This window comes from Sarcophilus harrisii, chromosome 5 (assembly GCF_902635505.1).
Source record: "Sarcophilus harrisii chromosome 5, mSarHar1.11, whole genome shotgun sequence".
NCBI classification, from domain to species: domain Eukaryota; kingdom Metazoa; phylum Chordata; class Mammalia; order Dasyuromorphia; family Dasyuridae; genus Sarcophilus; species Sarcophilus harrisii.
The window spans coordinates 205,327,303-205,348,323 of NC_045430.1; the positions used below are offsets into that span (position 1 = coordinate 205,327,303).

At 38.3% G+C, this 21,021-nt stretch overlaps 1 protein-coding gene and 1 long non-coding RNA gene across 4 annotated transcripts; one reads left to right on the top strand and one right to left on the bottom strand.

The window, feature by feature from the left end:
- Positions 1 to 1,407: 1,407 nt before the first annotated feature.
- On the top strand, positions 1,408 to 5,846 carry HTR5A (5-hydroxytryptamine receptor 5A). The gene is made up of 2 exons (XM_031939509.1): positions 1,408 to 2,179; positions 5,462 to 5,846. Exons 1-2 carry the CDS (start codon positions 1,439 to 1,441, stop codon positions 5,792 to 5,794), a joined length of 1,074 nt encoding a protein of 357 aa, XP_031795369.1. The 5' UTR covers positions 1,408 to 1,438; the 3' UTR covers positions 5,795 to 5,846.
- A 143-nt stretch (positions 5,847 to 5,989) lies between these two features.
- On the bottom strand, positions 5,990 to 19,397 carry LOC111721146. Of its 3 annotated transcripts, XR_004229737.1 has the most exons (4): positions 16,435 to 19,397; positions 16,024 to 16,136; positions 9,464 to 9,532; positions 5,990 to 6,074 (listed from the first exon to the last, which is right to left on the bottom strand). It is a non-coding gene; the product is annotated as an uncharacterized LOC111721146 (long non-coding RNA). The 3 variants fall into 3 exon arrangements; XR_004229738.1 differs by lacking the exon at positions 9,464 to 9,532 and having other exon boundaries at positions 6,005 to 6,074; positions 16,435 to 19,391; XR_004229736.1 differs by lacking the exons at positions 5,990 to 6,074; positions 9,464 to 9,532 and adding an exon at positions 13,671 to 13,776 and having other exon boundaries at positions 16,435 to 19,388.
- Positions 19,398 to 21,021: the final 1,624 nt, after the last annotated feature.

Here is a 21,021-nt window from a genome sequence, read left to right on the forward strand (position 1 = left end):
GTAAGGGACCCTCTATCAGGCCAGAAATAGATGGGGAAGGCCAGTGCTAAGAAAGCAATGTGATGCTGAAACCCCTGCCTCTGAAGCACAATAGAATTCTGAAGGTGGCAGGAAAGATGAGTTAACAAAATAACAAGTTGGAATGATTGGACCAGATGATGTCTAAACACCCTTCTTCACTTTATAGATGAGAAAACTGGGGCCCAGAGATAGATGATTCTCTCAAAACTACATAGATAGTTAGCAGATCTGGGTTCTAATGTTTGGTTCTAATGAACTGACTTTTAAACTTCACTCCTTTCTATCATTCACTGAATGATTTCCAATCCAGTTTCCACTTGTGGTCCCTGTGACCTGGTGTTCACCTTTTGAATAGGAAGTAGCTTCCTGAAAGTCAAAGATTGTGTCTCAAGTCTGCCAGAAATCTCTAGTCCAGGATAAGCATGTTAGGGAAAGAGGGAGGAGAACAACTAAGTAAAGGAGCCCAGTTAAATGGAAAAGTCAAGCAATCGATTCAGCACCTTGGACAGATCCTGTAATGCCAAGAGGGAGAATCGCCAGAAGGCCTTTTAACCAAAGTTTAGGGATTTTGTGATTTGTGGAAGAAAAAAGACAGTGGGCAAGATGCAAAGGGGAAAGTGCTAGTCTGCTGATGTTTGAGGTAGGGCTTGATTTCTAGTTTGACAAAGCTAGGGTAGGCTGGACTTGCACGAATTCTTTTTGCAGAGCTGAGATGTCCGAATGGAGGGAGAAAGCTGGAGCTGAATGCAAGTACCAGCCTTTATTTCATTTTAATTCTCTCTCTCTCTCTCCCTTCCCCCTGCATTTAGATGCTGCTCTTGAGAAAACGCAGAGATCTCAGACCTCTGGAAGGTAATTGCTGAGATACCTCTTTGACAGGTTCTTACAGCTAGTTTCATAAAGCTGCCCTAAGATTAGTAAGGCTCAAGGCCAGCTCGGGAGTGGTCTCTGCAGCAGCAGACAGCACTGGACTCAAGGATCTGGCTCCCTGACCCCTTGCTTTCCCTGATATTCAGTCTCTGAGGTTTTTGGACTTGACAGCCAGGGGAGGTTTCACTTTCCACCCCCGAGGGTTTATTAAAAGTGGGTTGTATCCAAACCTCTTCCTTTCACCTCTCTGTCTTCTCTGACTGGTCATTTGGGACTTAATTCACCGAAGCTCTGCAGAAGCTACCCTGCTAATCAGAGGGTGCCACAGCTGGATCAGCTGCCTCGGGGTTCACAGCCTAGATAATCCTCCCAAACTTCCTACCAGAGCTTCCTTCCTCTCCTCTCTAACACACACACACACACAGAGAGAGAGAGAGAGAGAGAGAGAGAGAGAGAGAGAGAGAGAGAGAGAAAGAGAGAGAGAGAGAGAGAGAGAGAGAGAGAGAGAGAGAGAGAGAGAGAGAGAGACAGACTTCCTGACCAAGAAATGGACTGGCCTTTGAACTTCACCGGCTCCTTTCTCACTCTCCCCTCCCCCTTCCCGACCAATGGGAGCAGTGGCCCTGAAAATCTTGGCCCCAGTCAGCCCCCACTTTCCATCTTTGGCGTGCTAGTCCTCACCCTGCTGGGTTTACTGGTGGTGGCGACCTTCATGTGGAACTTGTTGGTCCTGGCCACCATCCTCCGCGTGCGCACCTTCCATCGGGTACCCCACAACCTGATAGCCTCCATGGCCCTCTCTGACGTGCTGGTGGCAGCCCTGGTCATGCCCCTGAGTTTGGTGCACGAGCTGTCCGGGCGCCGCTGGAAGCTGGGCAGGCGGCTGTGTCAGCTGTGGATCTCCTGCGACGTGCTGTGCTGCACTGCGAGCATCTGGAACGTGACCGCCATCGCCCTGGACCGATACTGGTCTATCACCCGTCACCTGGACTACTCTCTCCGGATTCGCAAGCGCCTCTCCAATGTCATGATCACCTTGACCTGGCTGCTCTCCGCAGTCATCTCGTTGGCCCCTCTGCTCTTCGGCTGGGGGGAGACTTACTCGGCGGACAAGGAAGAGTGTCAGGTGAGCCGCGAACCCTCCTATACCGTCTTCTCCACTGTGGGCGCCTTTTACCTTCCCCTCTGCGTGGTGCTCTTTGTTTATTGGAAGATCTACAAAGCTGCCAAGTTCCGCATAGGCTCCGAGAAGACCAACAGCGTCACACCCGTGCCCGAAGCCGTGGAGGTTGGTGGATTTACAACTACGTTTGTGTCCTCCCCTCCCCTATTCCTCACCCCGCTTTCTCACTACCTATCCCGCAACTTTAACTCCCCCAAAAACTTGGAGCGAGGAGATCATAGAATTAGGGTCCACTTCAGTACATTGGATCTTTATGGGGAATCATGCCCTTTGCCCATGTTAAAAGACTTTGGGCTCCAGTCTAGCTCTGTCATTAACTCCTGGTGTGACTTTCACCAGCAAGTTATTTTCTCTTCTTTGGTCATCAGTTGGCTTACATGTAAATAAAATAGGGTAGTTCAGCTAGACTCCGATAAATATATAATTGCACATCTTCCCTAGAATGTCACAAGTAGCTAGTCAATGCTATATAACCTTACTGCCTTGCCCTGGCTTTGGGGGTGAGGGGCATAATGGTGTTGGTTAGAAGATGTATAATTAGAAGATGTATGTATGGATGTGTGTATATATACATACACACCTAAGAATATATTGTGAGACTATATTGCCTGGCTTAGCGGTAGGATGTAGGAAAGGCCAGTATTTAAATTCTATTTTAAACACTTAGACACCCCCTGCCCCCAAAATCACTATGAAATTGTTTTCAGTAAAATGATCTGTTTCTTCTCATTTTAAGTAGTAACACTAAGTGGTACTATTGTTGAGGCCCAGAGGAGTGCGATGATTTTTCCAGAACCATACAGGCAGTAAGATTAGAGCCAAGATTCCAACTCAAGTTCTTTTCACTAAATCAAAGAATTCAGGAATCCTCTGGGCAAGAGAAGAGAGAAAGGATGATGCAGTGTTCCACAGGAATGTAATGAAGAAAATTGTTTTGCAGACCATAGAGCACTATCTAACTATGAGATTTAATTATGTTTAAGGGGAAATAATATTCTGTACTTCCATCTCTTGGTTTCTATATAATGATTTGCAAGCATTTTTAGTGGCCTTGTAGTTTTCAACTTGTTTCCTAGGTAACTACTATAGTTTTGCAGGATTTCTTTTCCCCTGAGCTATGATGCAAGTTATAAACAGTATATTGAATCCTAGATCCTGTTCTTGTTTTCCGATTCCTTTCCCTTAAATTTTCCTTTTCTGGGACTTCCTCCCCTATTTACAATGACACCCCCCTAAGTATATAGAGCAATTGCTCACACTGCTTGAGGAGGACATCATGTCTTCTGAAGAATCTGACAGCTACTAGGAAATGCTAATGTTAAAGCAAAGCCAAAGACTAGACAGGGAATATTTGCTTCTGAATTTTTCTCCACAGGTGGAATTTGCTTTCAGGGAACTGAAGCTGTCAAAATATCCTAATGAGGACTTATTTTAATATTTGAGGCCTCTGATTGAGAAAGATGGAAAAATAAAAGCATTAAATTCATCATGACAACATTCTCTCTCTCTTTCCCTCCCTCACCTTCCCCTTTTCCTGTTCCCCTTTGCTTTCCATTAGCACCAATCAATTCTAATTCAAAGATGATGCAAAGTGATGTAGGCTCAGAATGTAACTAGATTTTGGAGGAGTGGGATTAAGGGAAGAAGCAGGTCTCTGGAGCAGAGTCAGTCAGGGGGAGCACAGACCAAGAAAAACTCGTTTGTTAACCTAACCCCAAACATATCTGAACAGACTAATATCATGTTGATGTTCAAGTGTGACATTAAACCCTTGGTCAGCACACTCTCATGGGGTCTGTTCCTTATGAATGCATGTTTTCTCTACATTGTATTCCCCAATTTTATCAAAGCTGAACTGGATATTAAAATGAATTTTCTACAGCATCACCACTGGGTAAGGATGAGAAGCACAAGTAATCATGGCCCTTCCCCTAACCCTGGATATATTCATTCAAATGACATTTAATTGAAATTAACTTTAATGGTGACTTTGAAGGGTAATTTAACACTATCTAAGTTTGTGAGGGACATGGAAGAGAAGGACAATTTCACTTATCTTGTCTAGCTAGCTATTATGTCTCAACTATTCCTAACTTCCTTTTAAACATCTTCTTATGGAAGGATTCTAAATAGTCAATAAACAGAGTATTGAATTTTAGTCAAGAGGCTGGTAGCATTCACTGGAAAGAGATGTCTCTAGACTGGGATCCTATCTCTGACATTTTATTTCCTGTGTGACCTTGAGTTTCCTCATCTATAAAATGAAGAGAGAGATTAAATTGTCTACTTCTAGTTCTAGACCTGTGGAAGCTCTGTGAAGGCAGAGACTGTGCTATTTGTCTTTGTTTATAGGATCCATCAGTCATATGGATACAATCTATTTGACATTAGGTAAGTCTCCTACACTCTTAAGTTTTAGATTCTTCAACCATAAAATGAGAATTATGCTAGTGACCTGTAAAATTTCTTCTGTCCCTAAATCTATGATCCTATGATTGATTGGAAATTTGCCTCAAGTTGTATCACAATTAAATTCTGTATGCATTTATTAAGTATCTACTATAGGCTAAGCACTAGGACTATAAAGACAAAAATAGAATTAGTTCTTGACTTCAGGGAGCCTCCATTCTACATTCTAATCTCTTAAAATATCTCTCCTTATCTGAAAAATGAAGATAATAAATCCCCATATAACTTCCTTAACTAGCATCAGAAACAAAACCCATGAGGCATCCTGGCTTATGTTCCCTTTCTGCAAACTCTGTGTCAAGCACAGACCATCAAGGGTATTAAATAATTTATTGTTGTATTGAACTGAGACTACATGTTTGGTCTTAGATACCACCCAAGGAATGAGAGTCATCTCTTCCTCTGTTACTGTTCTTTTACAAAGTATCTTTAAGCAGGAACCTTTAACCTTGGATCCCCCAGGGGGAATCTGTAGTTGGATTTCAGAGGGTTCATGAACCTGAAACTTTGAATATTTTAAGTATATTTTAGTGCATTTGACTTCCTTTGTAATTGTATATATTTTATACATTTAAAAACATCCTTACAAAGAGTCCTTGAGTTTCATCAGATTTCCAGAGGGATCCAAGACACAAAAAGTTTAGGAACGCCTGTCCTAAAAGTCCAATCAAGTTGAACCCCACCAATAGAATTCCCTGGTCTTGATTGTAAATGTATTCCTTTCACGGTAAATGTACAAGGAATGACCCAGATGTTTATCTTTTGCTAGATATCTGGGCAAGCAAAACTTAGACTCAAGGGAATGTCTATCTAAAGCTTCTGTCTATGGAATTAAACTCCTTGAGGGCAGATGTTTCATTTTTGTCTTGGTACCTGTAGCACTTAACACAGTTCCTAAACATTTGTTGATCGTTGCAGGTAAAAGAGGTCCTCCACCAACCTCAGATGATATTCACTGCTCGTCATGCTATGGTGACCTTTCAGAATGATGGAGAGACATGGAGAGAAAAAAAGGAGAAAAAGGCAGCTCTGATGGTGGGCATCCTTATTGGTGTGTTTGTGCTTTGCTGGATCCCATTCTTCGTCACTGAGCTCATCAGTCCTCTCAGTTCTTGGAATATCCCTCCCACCTGGAAGAGCATATTCTTGTGGCTTGGCTATTCCAATTCCTTTTTCAACCCTCTAATCTACACAGCTTTTAATAAGAACTACAATAGTGCCTTCAAGACCTTTTTCTCTAGGCAGCGTTGAGAAAAAGGGAGAGACGTGGGAAGAAAAGCTGACAGAACTTTTCATACTTCTCCTGCTCTACCTTTTAGTCACACTGAGGATTCTTGATTATCAGAAGTCAAAATTATCTTGAATTTCTAACAAATTCCAGAGAGTTTTGCCTCATAAAGTTCTGAGGTGCTGCAACTCTTCAATGATACAGGAATCTCAGAAAAAGAAAAAAGAAGCCTTCTCTTACATGCAAAGGAGGTGGGGCATGGCAGACTTCCCATTAAATGCCCTTTCCTTCCAGAGGCCCATCCTAGAATGAGAATGAGAAAGCCAGTAAAAATGGCTGAGATAGTTGTGGGTCAAGACACAAATTTGTATATTTGCATTTGCAAGGTCTTTATCTACTTTCTTATGGGAGAGAAGAAGCCCCCAAAAGTACATCAATCTTAGAAACAGAGGTGGCGTTTTACAGTGATCAGCCTAGGTGAAAGACACTAAATTTACCTAGGAGTTTCTGTGCCTTTTAAGGGGCTACCTATCACTGGGAGACTATGTTCTCAGCCTATTTATAAAAACAAAAGAATCACCAAATTTTCACAGAAACCAAAACAGGCTGACTCAAATGTTGCCAGAATATTTTGGAGAAACTAATATTCTTTGGGGAAAGGAGGTGGGTTTGTGAAGGAAAATCTTTGCCATGTGTCTCTTGGTAAATTTGTCTTGAAATTTTGTAGGTGTTTAAGTGCATTAATGTCTTGTGAGTTTAATAATTGTTTCTTTTGGCCACAGACCTATTAAACTCCAGTTTTTCTTTTCCACTGCTAAGTAGGAAATGGGTTGGATGTGATTTCTAAGACTTTGGTACTGAAATGGAAGTCAAAAGGTGACCTTCTATAAATGAACTTGTGAATGGCCCCAGGAGAGGAAGGGCTGCTGCTGTTTGTCCTTCGTTCTGAAGAGGACCCTGACAGCAGAGATAATGCTAGGACATTCCAACAAACTGAAGCGAGGGAGGGCTATGCAAAGTCACCAGCCCCACTTTCTCCTCCATCAGGCTCTAGTGGCCAGATATAGGTCATGTTTATCTCAATAATTAGTCTCTGGAAAGAATAACTCATGAGTCAATAGCATTCATTAAGTATATATTAGGTGTCAAGCACCTAATATAGGTCCTCACAAAAGTGAGCTCATGCTCCAAGGAGAGACAATAAACATAAGGGAAATGCTGGCCAGGAAGTAAGAGTCTAGTTAGAGAAATCACGAGAATGAGCAGAGCCAAAAGGAAGTTGATGGACAAATTGACACAATATACCTTTTCCAGAGCAAGACATAAAATCTGAAGACAGAGGCAGGAATTAACATTGTCAGAGTGATTCATAGAAAGATTGCCTTGGGACAGACTCGGAAGTTAGGACAAAGCTAGATTCAGTGTAATATGTGAGCGGTAAATTCTTTTTGTTGGGCTCAAAGTGTCTTCCACATAGCGAAACTCCTTGAGAAGGCCATCTATAATCAGTACTTCCACTTCTTTTCCTTTTAATTTATTGTAAACTCTTTTCCTCCTAATTTCCTATAATCTGTAGTCTCCCCTCCAACCTTGTCATTCAACTGTAATCAATGATTTCCCATTGATCTCTTAATTGCCAAATCTAATGGTTTTTCTAATTCTCATTTTTTATTTGACCTTTCTGCAGACTTGGACAATACTCATCATTCTCTTTTCCCTAGGTTTCCATTGACACTACCCTAATCCTGATTTTTACCTGCTAGATCTCTTAATTTCTTTTGCTGTATCTCGGAAGCCCTCATCTCTTCTTTTCTACTTTTTTTGCATGATCTTATCAGCCCCCATGGATTCAATTGTCATTCTAATCCTGATGATTCTCAGGTCTATTCCAGTCCTAACTCTCCCCTAAACTGCAGCTTTAAATCTACAACTGTCTGGTGGATATCTCAAACTGGATGTCCCAGGGATATCTTAAAATGCAATATATTCAAAACTGAATACATTATCTATCCTTCCCCATGTCATCTGGTCTTCTGAATTACAATCTACTTCTATTACTCTCAAGGACACTATCCTCCTCCTAGTCACCCAGGCTTACACCTCCTATATATGTCCCCTTCTTGGTTTTGTTACTGCAACCTTCCAAGCATATGCTCTTACCTGGTGCTTGGATTATTGTAATAACCTTCTGTTTGGTCTTGTTTGAAATCTTTCTCCACTGCGGTTCATCATCCACTCAGCTGTACAACTGATCTGCCTAAAGGGAGCCAGTGACTCCCTGTTGCTTAGAAAATAAAATATAAAATCCTTTGTTTGGCTTTGAAAGCCCTTCATAGCCACCTTCTTACACTTCAGTTCTCCCTTCCCCCATACTCTTCATTACAGTGACACTAGTTTTCCTGCTGTTCCTCTCACAATTCCATTTCCTGACTCCATGTATTTTCATTGGCTGCCTGCAATTCTCTCCCTCCCCATTGCTGCCTCTTCAATTCCTTTGAATCTCAGCTAAAATCATACCCACTGTGAGCTTTTTCTACTCTCCTTTAATGATAGTATCTCCCCAAATTGATATGTCCAAGTGATCTCATATAGTTCATTAGAACTGAGCTGTTTGCTGTCTCCCCATCAGAATGAGTTCCTTGAGGGCAAGGACTTTTTTGTTTTTTTTTAATTTTTGGTATTTTTCCATCACAGTCTGGGACAAAAGGTAAATATTTGCTGCCTTTAAATGTGTATAATCTGTACACATCCTGGGATGATTATTATTGAGGAAAATAAGACATCTTGACAGTGGAAAAAAAAATCAATGCACCACAGAATTATATAAAAGTCAGATATAACACTAAGAACACGAGAGGGAATTTAGAGGGAATAGAGAAGGCACTCTAGATTTAGATCCAACAAACCCATATGTAGTGCTCAGTTCTGACTTATTTATTACCTATAATTTTAGGCAAATTTCTTCAGCTCTTTGTTTCTTCCCCTCTAAAATGAAGTTAGATCTCTTAATAACCTTAGTAAGTTTTAAATCCTATTAGCTTAGAAACATAAGACTGAAGCTATTAATTGCTTTGTGTATCATGGGCCCTTTTTGGTTCATAGCAGTTTGGTAAAGGTAGGTTTGTGAAGCCTAAGGACCTTTGCCTAGAATGTTTTTAAATGCATGAAGTAAAATATGTAGGCTGACACAAGAAATCAATTATATTGAAAAACAAACTCATGAATTCTAGGTTAAGAACCCCTCCTAGAATGGCTTTCAAAGCTCTAAAATTAGAAGATTTCAGTGGATTACTGTAGACAAAACTTACCAACATCTTCAACTTTATAAAGGAAAGAATTTCCAAATTGTTTACAATTCAAATTTGTTTTAGCAGAAGGGAAGAGCAAAACTAGGATTGTATTTAGTTTCTATTTACTATGGCATATAACAATCCCTTGGGCAAAGGGAAGATTTGGGAAAACAAATTTCTATGTAAAATTTCTGATTAACTCCACAAACTCCATCCCACAACCTCACTGAAAATGTAGGTATGACCAATTGAATTTCCTACTTTAAAGGGGCTTACATAGCTTTAATGTTCTGTTCTTACTTTAATAATTGGTATCCCCTCACTGAACCGTAAGGGCCTTGTTATTCTAAACATTAATCTTTGCTGCCTTGTCTGATAGGACCTAGAGCTAAAACTACTTACCTTGGATCACCATCTGAGGCATTTCATTGTTCAATGAGTTCCCAATATGAGTTTACTTGCCAATTTCTCCTTAAAGCAAATACATTAAAACATGTCCACGTTTTACTGTAAAGCTATGAGTTGTAACACATTAGTGTAAATTAGCTAAAAAGATATTGAAATCTGCAGATACCCTCACTGCCACACAGCAAATGCTTCTTTCCCTACCCCCATCATTGGCACATATGGGAAAAAGAGAATATTTATATAGCACCTACTGCATGACAGTCACTGTGCTGAGCTTTTTTTCAATTTCATTTGATCCCCAACCCACTATGTGAGGTGGGTGACTATCAGTGCTATATAGTATGATCCTTGGTTGAAAGTGCAATGGAGTGGGTTTGAGAAGCATTGGATATGGAACTGAAACATGATAGCCGACTTCAGACTACAAATATTGTCATATGGAAGGATTAGATTATTCCTATTTGGTTCCAGAAGAAAAAAACAAGGAGAGTTTGCCAAGGGGCAAATTTAAAACTGATAAAAATATCTTTGTTTAGGAACCCCACTCCAGGTATACTTTGAGGGGACTTCTCCCCTAAAGGAAATTGTGACACTCTTTATGGATCTGGAGACTTTAGAATCTGACCCCTCTCCAATCAAACTATGGTCACTTGGCTTACAAAACTCAAGATATGAAGGGGATTTAAGGTTTAATAAAAGCACTTAATAAAATATGTTGCAGCTTTTCATTCTTTGTATTTAGCTCTTTGGGTTCTACTAATCAGGCAGATAGCTGGGAGCAATGGATAGAACACTGGGGTCTGGCTTTAGACACTCGCTATGTTACCCTGGGCAAATCTTAACCCTGCCTCAGTTTCCTTATCTGTAAAATGAGCTGAAAATGGAAAACTACTCCAATAAGAAAATTCCAAATGGGGTCACAAAGAGCTGGATGACTGAACAACAATGTTAAGGATTTCTCCACAAGTTGAACTTTTTGAGACCTTTTGTTGTAGGAGAGGCCCTAAAATTGGGTAGTGGAACTGTATTTTGGGGAAAATCTTGCTCAATATCAGCTGGACTGATTTCCTTTTGAGGGAGCAGGGAAATAATCCTTGGTATTTGATTTTGACAAGAGGGTTTAGGGTTGAACCAGCACTTAAGTTGTGCTGCCATTTAAGGTATAAAAGTCAAACTATGGGAAGTTGATACTCAACTCTTAGAATTCTCCCTAGCTTGCAACAATAGTGTCATGGTATCTGTAAAAGTTAGATATATCTTATCTGAATTAAGAACTTATTTGCACTTCATTTTCAAAGAGGACAAAAGTCCTGCCTCATGAATAAATTGAATAATAAGCTACAAAGTTGTCCTTCTTCCAAAGCACTTAAGTCCAGTGGTCTAGAATGTCAGATGATCCTAGCATCTTCCAGCTCTAACCAAGGTCTATGTTCTATAGAATGATTATTTAAGCCACCTTTATGGCTGTTGAAACAAGTTCTTCTCATCCATCTATTCCATCAGGAGGAGTGTTCAGATACTTAGATCAGACATCCCCATCTCATCAGGTTTAAGAACTGTCACAGTTACTGAGTTACTAAGATGATCACCAGAATGTGGCCACTGCCCTGCTACAGCTTCTGAAAGCCACAGGTGAAATCCTAGTGCCGAGCAGACATCAGGTGGATAAGCAGCCCTGAAAAGGCCATAGCAAGCCCTCACACTCAAGGTGCTAGTCCTCCCACTCATACATGAACACGAAATTGGAAATCAAATTGTTTAACCCATTCTATAAGTTGCTTTTATTCAATTTATGGTACATAAATACTGCATTCATGGATGAATGGCCCAAGTTAAGTCTGATCATTGAATTTTATCCCATATCTGAAGCAATGTATCTCACAGAAACCAAGGATCTAAATAATCTATAAAATAAACATTTTCAAATACCTCTGGTCAAAGTAAGTTACAAGACAGTGGCTTTTTATAGTTCAGAAAAATAAAAACAGATTAAAACCAAAAGCAAAAATGTTTACTGAAGTCTCTGCCAAAATCTTAAAAAAAATTGTTTTTCTACATATTTTTATGTAGGCCCCAAAGGACCTCCCTGTTCTACAACAGTCTCAACAAGGACATTTTAGTTTCTTTGGAGAGTTTACTTACAGCTTTAAAAATTCCATTTTTGAAAAGGGAGCATCAAGCAACTGAAAATTGATAATCACCTAATCCAGACCCACAATAAGGGAAATGAGTTACATTAGACCTAGGTCACGTGCAAAGTTCCATTCCTAGGCCTAGGAAGGATCATGCTCACCATGTAGAAGTCATACTACACTCAGAGGGAAAGAAGATGCAAACTTAGTTCTAGGAACCAACAAAGAATTTATGAAAAATTAGTGTCTCCTTTTTTCTACAGCCTCCTTTTATATACCACTACTAAGAGGCCTCCTAGGGGACAGAAGAATAATTTTGCTTTGCACCTACAAACGTTAGCATGTCCCAAAGGCCCTGGTCCAACTCCCTTGCTCTCCATTTGGTTGAGACTTCCCTGGCTGAAGGCAGTTTTCCTCTTCAAAGCAATTTATTCCTTCTCAGTTTTTATGTAGGTTGTTCTTGAAAATCCAGTAAAGCAAATATAGCTTGGGGGGGGGGGGGGAGGGGAATAGATCAGTTTAGAAAACAAAAGGTTCTTATAAAAAAAAATAGAATGAACATTAGAAAGCATGCTAGATTTTTATAATCAGACAACTTTGTAAGAGGAAGTTAAGATTGGAGTTTAAAGATGTGTAATTTTGAAAAAATGTATTTCTCTGACTCTTTATATCAAGTAGAAGCTGGGAAGAAGGGAGATGGTCTGGATGACATCTAAGGTCCCTTCCAACTCTCAGTCCACCATCCAACATTACTTCAAGTAGAGGTTAAAACAAGGCCGAACAAAAGCTCAAATGTCAAGTATTCTAGGGACATTCATATGGACTAGATTCATGGGAGGGCTGGTTGGAGTTTACAAATGTAAACTACATGTGATTCTAATGATTCTAAGCTGTTTCCTGGTAGGAAAAAAAAAAATGCTATTTTAAATTAGATGAAGTCATCTCTATCTTGTTTTCTGTTGCCTTTAGAATAAAATGTTTCTTTTATATATAACTTTACCTGATTTTTCCTCAATTACTAATTATCTTTCTCTGCACTTTTGGGGGGAAACAGTCATTTACATAGGAAGGGACTAAAAGAAATATATTAAAGACATTTCAAATTCATGGAAGAATAAATTCATTTGCTAATGGAGCCAAATCAACCCGGATAACTTAGGTTGAAAAATAGTTTTGTGTACAGGGGATCAAACCCTACTAATCCACACAACTAAACAATTAAGGGAAGCTGCTTATCTCCCTAATTCTCACAAGACTGAAGGTGGCTGGCAGTTGCAAATTAGAAATGAGTGAGTTTTCCAGTCTGGCCTAGTGTCCTGAATATATCAGTCACTAAAGAACACCACAATGGTAGTGGTCACCTGCAAAGTTCCATTTATGACTATACCATTAGCCTTTGCATTGAGAGAAATTCTAATTACTTTACTTTCATCTTAGAATATGTTGTATATGTTTTTTTAAATACCTATTACAGAGCATAGCTTCTACATTTGTTTTAATAACAAACTAGAGGGATACTTAAATACAGATGATATCTTTTTTTGGATATTTTAAAGGAAATATAGCAACTCCCACTTTAAAGCAGTCTGGAAATTCTAAGTTATTACTTAAAGACAACTGGAAAGCCTAGATTGATTTGTTTATATTGGATTATTTCTCTTCATAAATTTTTTTTTACCCTTTGATTCCAGGACATCAGGACAGTTTTTCTTGGTTTTCTGAAAAATGATATTGAGGCTCTTTTTTTCCATCATGATTTTCAGGAAGTCCAATAATTCTAAGATTGTCTCTCAAAGATCTATTTTCCAGGTCAATTATTTTTCCACTGAGGTATTTTACATTTTCTTCTATTTTTCCCCCCATTTTATTTGTTTAATTCTTGAAGTCTCGTCGAGTCATTCGTGTCCATTTGTTCAATTCTAATTTTTAGTGAATTATTTTCTTCATTTAAGCTTTTTTTAATCTCCTTTTGCATTTGGCCAATTGAACTTTTTTTAAATGAGGTGTTTTGTTCATTGGATTTTTTCCATTTCACAAATTCTGTTTTTCATTGAATTGGTTTCTTTTTCATATTTATTTTGTAAGGAATCATATGCTTTTTCCATTTCATCAAATCTATTATATTATCTATTATATTCCCAGGAATCCATCTTGCATAAATCCAAAAACAAAATTCTAAAGAGAAAAACAAGAAAAAAATCCTACAAATATATTGAAATAATCAGAAATATATGCAATATAATACATATCCTGAAGCTCATGGTTCTGCAACTAGGAGAATTGCAAAGAAGTCTGTCTTGTCACCTCTTGCTGGTTCTGTCATTTTTTACATTCAATTATTATTTTATGAGGGTTGTTCTTTGAAATTAATAGTTATATGTTATGTTTTTCCTCATCTCTACCTTAGTTCACTGCATCAGATAATTTAAGTCTTTCCATATTTTTCTATATTCATTTTGTTCCTTTATGGCACAGTGATATTTTATTACATTCATATGCTGTAACTTTATCCTTCAAACAATAGAAATCTCCGTTTCTAGTTCTTTGGCACTTCAAAAAGAAAACAAAAAAACCTTAAAAGTTTAGGTTATATGCAAAATAAATGAATGCCATATGAATCGTGTGACTAGTTAACAACAGGTTAACCAGTACTTCAACCCAGGATTTCTTGATTCTAAAACCAGCCTGCATGCCCCACAGAGCCATATTCTCTCCTGATGCTGAAGATCCTTGTGTAGCTATCCCCCCCCATATCTCTCCACACAGGAACAATGGCTCCTATGTGTTAGAGGCCTCCCCTCAGCAGGGCTGAGAAGAAGCTATTTTAGCACTTATCTGCTATCATGGTTTTATAGCTCAAATATAGGGTGTGGAGATTAAAATTCTCCCACTTATAGTAAAAGACTGAGGCACAGGTCTGAGTCAATAGCACTTTATTAAAGTGCCCATGATCCCTTCAACTTCATAGACCTCAGGTCTTCCTCTTGATCTGAGAGGCTACTTCTATGTCCAGTTATTGCAGAACCACTGTACCAAATACAGAATAATTCCATCAAATAAGCAAAAATACGTCAGCAGGGTCAAGTTGGATGAAGCAAGAAGTATCTCCACATAAGAAGGCCAGGCTTAATTTGGGCAGGAGGAAATGGTACAAGCTATCAGTCAGTGACTTAAGGGGTCATAGGATGATCATTTGCTCCTAACTGGACAAGTGATTGATCTGGAGGTAAAGACTATTTGGGAGGGGACTTTCCATGCAGGTGCCACCTCTGCCAGGAGAGGCTTGGTCATCATAAGGCAAAACAAGTGTGTGGAAGCCTTTAGTTACCTTCTTATAGTTAAGCAAGTGAATGTAGGATCTGCAGCTCACGGCTCTGGGGCCTTACACAACTTTGGATCGACTATCAAATTAGTACTTTTTGGAATAAAGCTGGGGGTTCAAAAGCAATCATTTCTCATTTCCCCCTTTGTACAGAAAGACACCAGTCTTTCTATGGATCTATAATCTAAATGCATGGAGGGAGGTCTTCCATGGGAGGAAGAAGGGGGCAGTTATTTTGGCCTTCCACCCTTTTTTTGCCTTGTGATAACTACCAAGCCCAGCACAGAAGTGAGGTGACACAGGCATGGAAAGTCCCTCCAAAATATTTTTGTACCTCCAGACTAATCATCACTCATCCAATAGGAACAAATGATCATCTTATGACCACTAGGTCACTGACTGATAACTTGTACCATCTCTTCCTGCCCAAATTAAGAAGCCTGGCTGTCTTATGTGGAGATATTCCTTGCTTCAATCAACTTGTGACACTGCTGACATTATTTTGCTTATTCACTGGAATTATTCTGTATTTGGTACAGCTGTTCTGGAATGACTGGACATCTAGCCCCATAAAAATGATGCCTGAAGGTAGCATCTCAGATCATGAGGAAGATTTGAGGTCCACTTAATTAGAAGGAACTTTAAAGTGTTATTGGCTCAGACCTCTGCCTCAATCTTTTACTGGAAATGTATAATTTTAATCACCATAAAGGCCAGACAGCATCTCCCTCATGCTGTGGTTCATACTGATCTTTGGCCCAAAAGTTTATTTTTTTTTAAGTACTTTTCATCTGAGTTGGTTTTTCATGGTAGATAAGTAATTTCTGTTCCTGAGCAATTAAACATTGTTATTTGACCAGTTTGACCAACCCCGATTTTCCCTCAACTATCCCGCTAACTTTGCCATTAAAGCCAACTGCATAGATTTGTTCAAATTATTTAAGATTATTTCTCATGATAATTAGGGAGAATAAGGCATCCTTCAACATTACTATAAAATGGGGGAAGTGGGAAAATAAAATCTATTGATTCCTAAGTTCAAGACAACAGGGATGGACATGACCCATGCAAAGAGTTATTAAAAAAATAAGTTTACTTACCTTACAAAACTAGTTGTTACACAGACCAACACTATCTCCCTCTTTCCTTATGGAGACATACCGGTAATGGTAGCTGGCATAGGCTCAATGGGGTAAGGAAGGTGCTAGGTAATCTGAGGAAGAAAAATTCAGGCTTTTACTCACTGACAGCTTTACCAGGAGTGCAACATAACAAAACTATCTACCATCCTTGCTACAAGGAAACATTTGTGTTTTAACTACTTACAAGATGAAAGGCCTACTAACGCAACAGTTTTTCATTAGTACTTACATGGTTTAAAGGTCTGTGTCAAAGGCTTTAGACGGCTCCTTTGTACTATGTGTATAAATCCGATCATATCCCAATACAGAGTTCCACACAAAAGAATTCAGCAGTGACAATGCCTTAATGAATAAGTCCAAACTCCTTACCTTAACATCCAAGTCCTCAGGAACGACCATCATCATGTTTACTTTAGCAATTTTTTTTTCCTCCATTGCTCAGAACAGAGTCCAGAAGCATAGTTCTCTTCATTGCTTCTTTTATTTTACAAAGGGTGAACTTAAAGTCAAAAATATCAGTTGCTTTGCTTTTCAAGAATTCAAATTCCCTATCACAACATATCAGAGACCCATGCATAGATTCCATCCTTAAGGGATCTGTCAGCTGTGTTTGAAAGTCTGTGGAAAAATGAAAAGAGGTATAAGAAAATAAAGAGCAAGGATTCCAATTTTCAAAAAAACAATCTACCTCATTGCTCACAGAATCTGACTTTGAAAATAAGCCAAATAATGCCCCAATGATGAAAAGATAACATGTGTTCAAGCATGAGGTCCATCTAGTTACCATATAGACACTGACACAAGAAAGACAAAAAGCAGATACTTAGGACCAGCCACGGTTTTTAAAGACTCCAAATCTCCAACTACTTCCTGCCTCATCCCCAAGGGCCTTTCTTCACACTGCAATGAATAGATAGATCTGGAAAGTGGTTTAAGAACCATAGTCCAGGTCAGGTGTTGAGTCTGGAAAGTGTCAACACATTACTTTCAAAATGGCCTTTTTAAAAATGTTTTCTTAACATCTTTTCCCTCTGTACATTAAATAAAAAAGTTTCAATGTACATCACTGATAACCATTTTCTTATCCTCTACTAAGAAGCGTAATTGAGAAATAAATCCACACAGAAGCCACGCCTAAAAAGTTTCTCATTTTATACCCCAAGTCTACCAATTGTCTGGAGACGTCCATTGCTTTGACTCAAAATTAGTTTCTCTCTGAAATGTTGTCATTGCATAATTCATTCTCCTGGGTTTTTTTTTTTTTCCATTTTTTTGTTTTTTTGTTTTTACTCTTATTTTACTCTGTTCGTACTAACTCAAGATTCTCTAAGTCATTTGTCACTTCTATAAGCATAAAAAAAATTCAACTCTATCAATGCACCAGACCTTCCAGAATTGATGAACACTTGCTTAGTTACTGGTTTTTGTTTCCCTCTCTCCCCTTTTCTTTAGACACATTCTTTAAGACCAGTAAGTTTAGTCTATTTATAACCATCTTCTTCCTGACATCCTTTCTTAACTGTTTCCTTTGTTGAATTTTGTGTTTCTGCATTAAACTGTGTCCAATTCTCCTCCTTTTGGTTCAGATAAAAGTAACATTTAAGTACTACCTTTTTCTCCCACCACCTTTTCTCGCCTTATATTTATATATCCTTACCCACACCAGCTTTGAAAAATAGCAAGCCTTATCCTCTAACTCTTCTTATGTTAATATATTACTTTTACCCCTCCCTTCTCTCTCCCTTCTTCAACCTCTTGAAATGAAACCAATCTTACTCCCAAGTCTTTTTTTCTCCCCTCTAGTTTCCTCAGTATCCTTTGGAAACATTCAGGTTTTGAGAGGGCCCTTGTTTTTTTGCTCCCTATTACAATGTTAGAAAAGGACTTCACAATATAATACTATTGGCCAAGTAAATTTACCGTTTTGGTTTCTCTCAATTTTTTTTTTTTTTTTTTTTACTTCTCAAATTTAAGCTAGTTCTGTTCTTTTTATCAGAAAGAGTGTGTGTGTGTGTGTGTGTGTTTGTTTCTACACAAAGTAGAATTATTTCCCTATTACCCTCTGCTTTGCAGGATTATTTTGTTGAAAGCCTCATTTTTTATTTTTATAAACTTTATCAGATTTTCCCCCTTCCCCTTCTTCATTCCTTCTCCCCCACCACCCATCCTTTTACCATAAAGTCAACTCCTATATAAGTTTTTAGTGTATAATACACACAAAATGTTGGATTCAGAACAGAGCTCAGAAACACCTATCATTCATTTGGCAGAAAGGAAACTGAAGCCCAAGAAAATTGAGTGACTTAGGTAGAAAGCATTAGAGACAGGATTTGAATCCAGGTTTTGACTCCAGATTCAATATTCAATGAATGTTTCAACATTCAGAATAACTTCTAGGTAGAAAACAAGTTTTTATTTAGCATGACACTAAAAGAACTTGCAGGATCTCATTAAATTCAGAAACAAAAGCATGCTAATATATTTCCTGCTTTTTTCTGGAACATTTGGTCCTGGATTACCAAAAACTAATCAGGTCACTAAATAGGAAAGTCTCAGAAGCCTGGATACATTCGATTGGTCTCATGCAAGCACAGAGTTTTGGTTTTGTTTTTTTTTCCCCTTACCTACCTTAATAACTGTTATACTTAATCAGCCCAGCTAATACTCCTGTCCTGTTCCAACTATTATTTAGTTTTCACCTCTTTAGGTAGTCTTTACCTGAGCTGCACGTATTAGCTACTCACTCAAGAGTCTTCCCTTAGCATTCTTTTCTATACTTTTCACTTGATTTCAGTTCCCATAGATACATTATTGCAATAAGTTTGAATCTCAGAATTTGGGACATTCTGTAGATCTTAATGCAGCTTTATGTTTTAGTAGCTTAAAACTTTAATAATTTAAAATGGTTCTAAGACTTTTGGGACATGCCATTATTGTCCTCATTTTGGCTGACCCCATCCTACCACATTACAATTTTCTTATATTTGCTTCCCCTTCCATATAATCTGATACAACAGCTCTTGCTTTCAGCTGTGCTTTATTCATGACCATTCCAACTCCCAAAGCCAAAAGTGTTCTTCCTCATAGCCTGTCTTCCTTTAAGATTCAGTATAAAAATTACCTTTTTCCAAAAAACTTTTCCTTGTCCCTCTCCTCCCATCCCACCCCTTTTGTCTGTTTTCTTCATCATAATGGAAGGTTGAAGTAAGGCCTCCTGTTTTTGTCTCCCTAGTCCTTAGCACAGCACCTCATGCATAAGAGTTTAATAAATGTGTATCTCTTAAAAATTTAGTCACAGATTCTTTCAAAAGGAGCAAGAAACTTGTAACAATTACACAGATTCATTTAAAAATTAATTTTCTAAAAAGACTAAGTTTCTAGAAGAAATAATATAGGTGATAAAATAGAAATAAAAGCTCTGGGATGAAGAATTGGAGGGAAAGCAAGCTATTTAGATGAAAAAAGTGGTAAACCTTTATTACAGAAACAGATTCCTTTACTACAGAAAAAGACCAAACAAATCAACGACTCCACAAGATTGCAAGAAATTGGAATAGATGTTAGAAATAGATAATGTAAGACATTGTTCATCAAATGTAACTGAGTTGAAATAGGTCAAAAATATTTATGCACTGAACATCCTGAAAACCATGATTTTTAAAAAATCCTTTATACTATTTTCATAATTATTTCCATCATAAAATAGAAAATGTCTATTGGAACTAGAGTAACAAAAATGAAAATACTCAGAATATACCCTTCATATCTCATAAAACAAAGAAGAGTCCCAGGAATTATTCCAAGTCCTGAGCTCTCTGATCCAACAGGGGGGGAAAGTGCTATAAATACCTATAAAGGAGTAGTTAAATATCAAATTCAGAGAGTCAATATCATGCTTATTCAAGTACAAAGTTATCCAGAGAGTTTATTAATGAGCAGCAGTCAGATGAACATTGGCTATCTTGATAACAAAAACAAAGGGAAATTGTAAATAAAGCTATCTAGTCATAAAGCAGCCTATTTTCACTTTTAAACTTAAGCTTTGATTATAGGCAACTCTCTTAAGTTCAGCTATTTACACTGTAGTTTGGTCTCTTCAAGCTCATTCAGTTTTAATAATTACTGATATTCCTTTTGGTCCTTTTGGTTTTAGTTTACTCGAACTGCCATCCTCAGCTATGCTCATACTAACTTCCCATATCTCCTCTTTCCTCCCTGTGCATGTGACCTGGGATATGGAGAAGAGGAGGGACCATGTCAATTTAAGCAAAATACTATAGTATCCTTGTTGAATATCCTATAAATGGTATGGTTAAATTAGCCTTCTCTAACTTTGAATGGACCTCTCTAATGTTTCATGTTGAAACAAAATGAGAAATGAACAGGGGCTAGGCTAATCAGCTAATGAAATCTGAGCAAAAGACTAGGATAATGACAAAAGTAAATACTTCTGTCCATAAAGATAGACACACTGGGGATGGGGAAGAGGCACAGAGCTCACTGTACTTTTTCAAGTAGGCATAAGAGGATAGCTTTTGATGACTAGACAATAGCTAGATAAGACAACCACTATGAAATTCAGCACTAGGCAGTAGGGCCCGATTCCTTGATTCTTTTGGCTCTTCTACTGAGGCTACAGAGAACAAGCTATATATATATTTATATATTTATATATGTAAGTATTTCTTCTCTAATGATGGAAATTAGGGAAGTCAGATACACCAATTCTATAACAATCCTATATGGAAGATGGATGGTAATTGGCAGCTTACCTCAAAAACTGAGGAAGCCACACTGCTGTATTTAGAATCAGACAACCAGGTCCAGGGTGAGTGGTATCTGTTTACTTATCAATTGTTTCCTCCTTCCTTTTTCTATTCCTGTGGTTGCAACATTTTAAACAATTCCCTTTCACTTGGGGTAAAGTCCGCTATCTGAATTCTTCCGTCATACTAC

What these genes read in the sequence shown, in the direction of transcription:
- HTR5A (XM_031939509.1), top strand. Translation starts at nt 1,439, where the DNA reads ATGGACTGGCCTTTGAACTTCACCGGCTCCTTTCTCACTCTCCCCTCC. An exon ending in CCGTGCCCGAAGCCGTGGAG is followed by an intron (nt 2,180 to 5,461) that starts GTTGGTGGATTT and finishes TGATCGTTGCAG; the next exon opens with GTAAAAGAGGTCCTCCACCA.